At 39.2% G+C, this 9,448-nt stretch overlaps 1 protein-coding gene across 1 annotated transcript; it reads right to left on the reverse strand.

Moving 5' to 3' along the window:
* Nucleotides 1–801: 801 nt before the first annotated feature.
* On the reverse strand, nucleotides 802–6,018 carry LOC306774101 (PI-PLC X domain-containing protein 1; the record flags this gene model as incomplete). Its single annotated transcript, XM_079264084.1, has 7 exons — nucleotides 802–1,064; nucleotides 1,149–1,219; nucleotides 1,305–1,417; nucleotides 1,520–1,675; nucleotides 3,487–3,612; nucleotides 5,634–5,770; nucleotides 5,925–6,018. 7 exons carry the CDS (start codon nucleotides 6,016–6,018, stop codon nucleotides 802–804), a joined length of 960 nt encoding a protein of 319 aa, XP_079120210.1.
* Nucleotides 6,019–9,448: the final 3,430 nt, after the last annotated feature.

Consider the following 9,448-nt stretch of genomic DNA (forward strand, 5'->3'; position numbering starts at 1 on the left):
GTTCAACAGAAAAGTCTCTAATTTGTTCAGGACCAATTTGTTTTTTTTTTTTTCTTCTTCAACTCAATTTTATGAAAAAAAAAAAACAGTGTCTTATAATACTAAATTATATTTTTGCAAATTTTTAGTTATTGTTCCTTTTTTAAGTCTCCAGTTACTTGAGTGACTGTTGTAAATTCAGCCTTTTCTTTAATGAAAAGGGATGAATACATGAGGACAACTGTAAGTGAACGTGCAGAAGCAGGTACCTCAGCAGACCCCTACACAACACCTTAAGAGAGATCGCTTCGATGAAACTGTTTTAGCTTTTATTATGCCTTTAAATATGGATTTTAAAAGTTTACAAAACATTTGCAAATCATGAGATACATTAGTGCAAATGTGCCCAGTAATGCAACTATTAATCATATTACATTAACAATGTATGTAATACATGAAAGGTGACTATGATGCACAGAAAATTAAAAATATATGTAACAGTCAAAATATAGTGCAATATGATATAAAAAGACTTTAAAGAAGGTTTAAGAAACAGCACTGATCAAAGTCAAACAAAATACAAGAAAATTGCACTTCTACTAAAAAAAGAACAAAGACAGATTGTCAGGCTCGGATGATGGACTACAGTCCTGTTGTTATGGTAACACCTATTCCACTGCTAATTTTCACAATAAAAAAAAACTCTGAGCTATTTGATCAGAAATAAATTTTGACCAGAGTTTTGTTGATTTATTTAAATGTAATAAAAAATAAAAAAATAAAACACAAACCACCTGAAGATCTGAGCTTTTCTTGTGGTTACTAGGCAACAGGAGCTGCTGCCGATGACCTGCTCAGCAGTTTGTAGTTCAAACCAATCACAATGGAGCAGAACTTGCCGAGTCCGACAAAGTCGCAGCAGATGATGTTGACTCCGCCCCTTTCGGGCCCCGGCTGTTGCTCACAAGTCCAACGCAGCAACAGTGACAGAGCCTCCATTGTCATTTTCCTCATGGTTTGGAGGGGGTGAAAGAAGACGTAACGTGTGTCTTCAGTCAGGTTGAGACCACAGGTGTAAAAACCAGCTGGAGAAGAAGACAGATCATCGACTTTAAGTAAAACTGAATGAAAGACTGAAGATATTTCCTCTGATTTAAATAGCTTCGTACCTGGTCTTCCTTCTTTCTTCACTGCTTCCAGGTAAGTGATCACTTCCTTCGGGCTTGGGCTGTTAGCGTACCTGTAAGCAGAGCGCCCCCGTGAGGCCAAGCTTTTAGAGTTTAACCAGAGTATCTGCAGCAAATTTGAGCTTTCAGCAACATTACCTGTAAAGTATCTTCCTCCACAGCTCAGGGTGCTTCTGCAGTATCTGCTTGTGGTCATAGGAGACGATGACCTGCTGCCCTCTGGACCAGCAGGAACGCAGAGTGGGCGTGTCCTGAACGTGTCAACACACGCATCGGATTATTTATTCAGAAAACTGTTTCATCGTGCTTTCATATAATCTACACATGTATCCTTTAACTGTCTGCGTGTCTACCTGCGAGGAGCAGAGCTTCTTGCTGAAAAGTGAGAGGATGAAATCCACCAGCTTGACGTGATCCTCCTCCGTCAGAGACTCAAAGTTTGAGCAGCAGACGATGACGATCTCTTTAGGATGGGCGTCTAACCATGCAGTCAGTTCATCCAGAGCCTCCTGCAAGGAGAAGCTCAAGTTGATGACCTCCTGTGTGTTGCAGTTTGGTGCAATTCCAGTTCCAACTTTATTTATAGAGAGCTTTAAAACAACACAGCTGACCATAGCGCTGAACACAATCCCAAGCTCAACAACATTATCCTAAGTCAAATAAAATATACACAATAAAATTATTAGTCACTTTAACACACAATATATAAAAAGAAAAAAAAGAAACATTGAAAAAGGAGTCAGCAACTAAAGCAGTGTTAAAAACCAGTGAAAAAAGGTGATTCTTAAGAGCAGATTTAAAAGCAGAAAGCCTGTCTCAGGTGCTGAAAAGGAGCGTCCCTTTCAGCTTGGTTTTTGGGACAACCAGCGATCTGCCGACCTCAGAGAGTGAGAAGGGGTGTAGGAACGAAGCAGGTCGGACAGATACTGTGGGGCGAGGACATGTCAACATTTAAAAACAAATAAAAGAATTTTAATATCAATACGGAACGACACAGGTAACCAATGCAGAGACCGCAGTAACCAGAGTGGTCTAGTGCGAAGCGACGCTCCTTTTGACGTCTGTAGAAAGAATTGCTGGAAAAAGTCTCGTGATTCGTGGAGCTGCTTATAGTTCCATCATTGATCGCCACTGTTAAGGCTGCTGTAAATTTATTCTAATCGCACATTTCATTTAGCCTGGAAACCTCCTCTGGCTTCCCCTGGCTGGGATTGGCTCCTGCTTGTCACCTGGTCTCATCGGCGTCTCTGAGTGGCTGACCTCTGCTCCAATGAGGATACGACACCTCTCCAATCAGGATAAAAGAGCACCAAGTTCTTCATTCAGTGGCAGCTGTGTGGTGGCGACAGCTTGCCCTCTCTGAGACTGGTTTTTTGGTGGTGGTTTTGAAGAGCCTTCATGGTCTAGTCTGCAGTATTGTTGGGTTTTGTGTAGCCTTTGAGTTTAGCCACTTGTTTTGCTGTTTGGATTATTTTGTGTGACTTGGGTAGTTAATGGTACTTGATTGTTTTTGTGCTTTTTTTTTTTTTTTTAAATAGTTCTGTTTTGTATTTGTAAGCTGCACCACCTGCCTGTATTTGGGCCTATATTGTTTTTTTTTCTCCTTATGGGCTAATAAAATGTCCCAAAACTTACTTTCAGTCTGGCACCCTTTTGTTTTATGTTACGACCCCTTACCCCTAGACCGCTGGGTCGTAACAGCCACTCATTTTGTGCTTCAGAAGCTTTTTTTACATTTGTATTTATATTCATAAGTGGCTTAAATTGCTGCATTTCTTGGCATTGTGAAGCAAAAGCTGAATGTTCTGTAGTGAGTTAAGTCAACTGTGTAATTTCCTGTGGTTTTTAGTTAAAAGGTTAGTTGTGTAATTAACCAGCTAGTTGTAGTTTAATGACAGACACCACCAGTAAGCCTGTATTTTTGCGGTCATTTGCCCCTTTTTTTTTTTCTTTTTTTTTTTTCTTTTGTTACAGCGGTTTTGTTATACTCTTCATGGGGTGACAAGAGGACATGCTTCAGGTACTTCAGGGAATTACTGTAGAAATTATCTACAAATCCCACTTTCATTGATGTTTACAAATACAGTCAGTGCAGTAATCATTGCACATTATTGGTCAATATTTAGGGGAAAATGTGAGGAAAATGAATGTTTTAATGCTGCCTCCCACCAGAACATGTTCAGACTGAGCTTTCTGGACTATTGTAGAGCAACATGAACCACACAAACATGTGTCACAGTGTCATAACTCTATATTAAATGCCACTGAGTGTAACCATATACATATAACACATGAATGTCTGTGGATGTAACCATCTCACCTTGACTGAGATCAGAGTGTAGATACCGTGAGCGAAGAACAACGTGCTGCTCCCTGCTGGTTTCCTGGCAATCCGCAGGTCTAAGAATCGAACGCCAAGTTCACACTGATCACGGAGGACCAATTGCTGCACACAAACAAGAATAAAGAGGCCCAAAGGTAAAACTTTAGACTAATGAAAAGATCATGACAGCAGCATCACTAAAGGATTTCAGTTTTAGTGTTTTCATTGTTTTTATTTTGTTTCGATAATATGCAGGAAAGCTTACAAGTAAACAAACAAAAAATTCAGAATATTACAATTAAAGCTGGGGTTGGTTTCTCAGACATTTTTTTTTTTCCTCTGGGTGAAGTGGTTCCTCGTCCTGATAGTAGTCTATACATTTTGCAAAAATGAACAATAAATATAGTTAGCCCCTCAGTTTACTGTAAATCTGTAAAAACTCATCAAAACTCATCAACCGAATAGAAATTATAAGTCGTAAGCTTTTTCTACCGGCTCCCCTCCTCCCCCTCCCGCAACGCATACCTGATAACCTTTAAAAAGTTCCTGGATCCAAACGGTGATCCGGCTTACCACCAAAATTAAACAATTTTTCCCTTTTCACATTTCCAACAACTCCTGAAAATTTCATTAAAATCCGTCGATAACTTTTTGAGTTATCTTAAACACAAACAGATAAACGGTGGTAACAACATAACCTCCTCGGCAGAGGTAAGAAAAAAGCTTTGGATCGCGGAAGGAGCAAAACCAGAGGGGGAGGAGCTAAGACAGGGTGCTACTTTCACATCTTGCTCGCTCCCCAACATTGCCTACCCCAGCTTTAATAAAGATTAAAGTTAATCTGGATTCTATTAAGTCAATTTAATACTAAATGGTTGTTTGTTTTTTTAATGAAAGTAGAATTAAGTAATCCAAGATAGGTGAAGAAACCGGTGAGTCTTTTTGGAAAAGCCAGATGCAAGTAATCCTATTAACAGAAGTGGAAATTCCTGGTCCAGAAAGTATAAGTCCTGCCATGTTTTTGGATCTACCTGTACATTTAGAACAGCTGTTTTCACTAAAAGGCTCATTTACCTGGAAAATAAACTCTGCTCATTAAATTAATCTGGTTTAGTGACTGGTCAGAACAGCAGCCGGACAGGACTTTTACTTTCTGGACCAGGAATTGCCACCTCTACCTATTAAATGTGCGATGAAGGCTTTCTTCAAGAAACCATGATGTCGACTAAAGAAGAACTGGTGGTAACATGGAAAAGTTGCATGTTTCTTCACTTTTTAGTCAGTTACATAATTGTAACCATAACAATCGCTTAAATTATTACTCTGGTGGCCATCACAGTTAAATAGAAACATTTTATTTTAATTGTTTGGTTTTTTTCCCAGTATTTCAATGCTAGTCAATCAATATGAGGCTAAAAGAAAAGACACACATGCACACGCAAAACCACAAGCATGGACAGACACATGACTAGACAACTCTTGTGCCAACGCTTTGGGTAAACTACAAGGAAGTTAAGACAAGAATAACTGGAAAACCCCAGCTAAATATGGCTACTTGGTTTTATATAACATCTCTCAAGGAAGGACCAGATGGTTATTTATTCTCACAGGAAAATAAATCTGAAAATGTAAAGTTTTTCCAGCTCCATTTAGCTCTTAAAAAAAAAAAATCTGAAAGCTCCATCCCATGTTGGAAGACAGGTTGTGTATCATCTTTCTGGGCCCCTGATGGGGACCTGTGCCTGTGTGGTGGGCCTGTACCTGTGTGGTGGACCTGTACCTGTGTGGTGAACCTGTACCTGTGTGGTGGGCCTGTACCTATGTGGGGGACCTGTACCTATGTGGGGGACCTGTACCTGTGTGGGGGAACCTGTACCTATGTGGTGGGCCTGTACCTGTGTGGGGGACCTGTACCTGTGTGGGGGGCCTGTACCTATGTGGGGGGCCTGTACCTATGTGGGGGACCTGTACCTGTGTGGGGGACCTGTACCTGTGTGGGGGAACCTGTACCTATGTGGTGGGCCTGTACCTGTGTGGGGGACCTGTACCTGTGTGGGGGAACCTGTACCTATGTGGTGGGCCTGTACCTGTGTGGGGGACCTGTACCTATGTGGTGGGCCTGTACCTGTGTGGGGGACCTGTACCTGTGTGGTGGCCCAGCGGCGCACATAGGGACGGATGCAGCAGGGAAGCAGCTTGTCAGCCAGTCTGAGGAGACTGGACTCGGATCCTACCACCGGAGAGGAGATATCCAGGCAGAAAGACATGCTGTCGTGGCTTCCTGTTGTGACACAAATCCCCGTTTTTATTTAAATCACAGTCTAAACAATAAATACTGATTCAGTGCATTTTAAAAATAAAAATGTAATCTGTATTTGTGGTAATTAAAATGGCTTTTTAGGTGGAAGAATGAGTGAGTTATCGCAGGGTTGTACCGGGTATTGCCAAGTTCCACAGCGGGACATCCAGCAACTCCTCCGGGAGACGAGACATCCAGTCCGGATTACCTTCCTGCAGGTTGTCCCCCATTTCTATAATCCCATATGATTATTGAATAATCCGCCAGGTCGGATGATTTTTTTATATCCTGCCAGAAAGGTTGTACTTTAGTTCTAATCCATGTTTTAAATGGGAAGTCCTTTTGTTTACAAACTTTTCCGGGTTAAGCTACAAAATCAGAAACAAATCAGCACTTCCTGTTGTATTTCAAAATAAAATCAGAAAAAAACTGCTGTGAACAGCCACTTTCAGAACAAAAGCCATCTACTGTATCACGACTTCAGTTTTAGGAAGTATTGAAACGAAAATCGATGTTTTTGAAGATAATCAAATTTTCAGTAAATCTCAGATTTTGTGGGACGCTGCAGTGCAAACTTAAGATACACCACTTTGGATTTGTGGATGAAAATACCTGCATCAAAAATAGGAACAGTGGCCATTTTTAGTAATTAATCACACTTTGAGTATATTTGTGTTTAGTTATGATATGTAGGGACATATTCCTATGTGATGGTGCGAAATTGAAGGTGATTGCACCAATAATGCATAACTTACTTAGCCCAGAGGGGGAAGAAGGTAGCCCATTTATTTATATATTACATAGGAGTTTTTGTCATTAGTATTTAGAAAGATAACTTTATTTGTCCCTTGGAGACTTTATAAAAAAAATTTAACATTCAAAGAGTACATAAAACCAAGTAAGTATAGAATAAAATCAACACCCACCGGTTAAAACGACATTAAAAGAAATTTGATTAGAAACATAGATAAAACATAGAAGACATAAAACTGCAATAATGACAATAATAATTATGATAATTCTAAATAGTGTTTTAAAAGCCAGTCTTAATAGCTGTGATGGACAGGCGACCTGTTCAGGATGTACCCTGACTCTTGCCCAGCGATTACTGGGATAGGCTTCAGTGGTATAGATAATGACTGCCTGATGGTCTGACTGGGTTTGTGTTTCTACCTCATTACATAACAAATGCTGTTATGATACAAATAATTAAATGGAAAAAAAACCAAAAAACATACACAGTCACATAAAAACGTACATCCTCTTGCAGCTTTTATGTTTTACAACAACACACAACATTGTGTCATTCACTACAAACACTGCGTGTAAAACAGATGGTGTGTGTCATATGACCAAAGGGACTCTTGGAGCTGGTCCGGTTGCTGGTAGCAAACACTTTGTTTTACAACTGTATCTCCATTTCTGAGAAAAAGATTACAGTGCTTTAGTCATCAGTTGTCACAAATAGCACATTATGAATCCTCTGCTTGAACTCAGTGGTAAAATACACATAACTCTGAAAAGGCATTGCATACATGCTGATTCAGTGATTGTTTAGTGGATTAATAGAATGAGGAATGAACTCTTTTATCCCCTCAGCAATCTGCAAAATGGTTTTCATGTCACACATTGCTGGCGCTCTGACACTTTGTTGTTTTTATACTGTAAATAATTGGTTTAAAGTGGATATTATATGAACTTAGGACTGTCAAACGGAATGACCTTCTAGGGATAAACGAAGTTGTTGCTGACTTTGACTATCACAGACTGAATAAGAAAAGTCTTCTTTCAAACCACAAGGGTTGAAAACAAAATATATAGGCTTAACTGTGCACAGATTTCTTACACTGGATGGTTAACTCTCATTTAGTCATTTTAAGAAAACACAAATTGGTTGTCATCTATAAAAACAAATAAAAGGCAGAAGCAGGATAAAAGGAACCAATGTGAGATATTACCACATTGTAAAATGCTGCATTTAGTGTATAAGAAAAGACCATTAATGGTTCAGTACAGGTATGTTTATATGCCAGTAGGTGGTGTAGTTCTTACATGCATCAGGATTTTAACTTCCTTCTGTTACAGACGCATGAATGCAAAAGCATGTGGAACATTAATTACATAACAACGTAGCGGCTCTTGGGCTTTTACTATAAATTCCCAGAGCACTGCAGCAATTACTTCTCTAAGATCATTGCAGATGTCTTTCCTCCTTGGTCTTGTGTTAACACACCTAAATGTTTCATAGCAGCAAACTGCCAAAACTTAAGCTTTTATAGAGGCGCTGAAGACCAATTATTTAAGAGAAAAGGAGCGACGGCATCCATCTGCTTCTGACCCTTTTATTCCCGTGGCAGCAGGACGAGATTTTCACACTTTTCCTCAGCGCTTCGGCTGAGCTGTTGTTAAATAACAGCATGATTTGTCATGTGTTAAGGTTCATCTGAGGTTGTCTTAGTCTCATTTTAAGTCGTGTTCAGGAAACGTTATTATTTAGCATTTTCCTGAGATGACAGCGGCCTCACAGCAAGAAGGTCGTTTGGGGAGGAGCTTCGAATGGTGGCCTTTCTGTGTGGAGTTTGCATGTTCACCTCATGTATGTGTGGTGGTACAATATATCTGGGTACTCTGGCTTCCTCCCACCTTCCATGCATGCTCTACATTGTCTTAGGAGTGAGTGTGAGCCTGACTGGTTGTTTGTCTTTCTGTGTTGGCCCTGTGATGGACTGGCGACCTGTCCAGGGTGTACCCTGCTGATTGCTGTTCCAGCTCCTGCTCCCCACTAAGCACTTTGGAGAGAAATTAATGTTCTGAGATGTAAATTGTCACAACTGAAACAGGGTGTACTTTCTTCATCACACAACTGCAAATACAAATGTACTCTTCATAAAAGGATAAAACTGGATGGCAAACAGATTCAGAGTTAGTTTTGCTGCTATTCATAAGCAATAAGTTCTTGTTCTGTGTTTGCTTTGCTTGACTGGTTTATGAAAATCCCTAAAAGAGCACGACCATGATCATTTAATTAATTTAATATATTTATTCACTCATTATCAAAATAATTGTATTTTTATATATATATATATATATATATATATATATATATATATATATATATATATATATATATATATATGTATATATATATATATATATATATATATGATCATTATAATTTCAGTTGTTAATGCCATCATTATCATGAGATAGCTCCATAACAAACATGTATTGATTGAGGCATGTATTGATGTTTTTACTGATTTTTTATCGCTATTGTTTCATTATAAAGATGTAATGTCTAGTGGCTATTATCGGTAATGAACATGACTGTGGTATGATTACTGAAAATTGTAATCTACTGGGTGGGATTAAATAAATTTATGCTTATTTTACCACATTTTCTTAATCTCAATCAAACTTCTGTCTCTGCTCTGTGCAGGTTGTCAATCTACAGGACTGAAGCTGTGGTTGAGTCTTCTACTGAAACTATTGAAACGTGTTTATATGCTCCTGCTTTAGTGCTCTGAATCACAGCTACTTACACAGCATCACAACAACAGCAGCTTGTTCTAACCTGCTCTCACACCGCTGAGTCTGACTTCACACAAACATGTAAATGAGCTCTTCTCATGTCGAAAAGTTGATGCAGATTTCACACCA

This window comes from Telmatherina bonti (genome assembly GCF_933228915.1).
Source record: "Telmatherina bonti genome assembly, chromosome: 24".
Lineage (NCBI taxonomy): Eukaryota > Metazoa > Chordata > Actinopteri > Atheriniformes > Telmatherinidae > Telmatherina > Telmatherina bonti.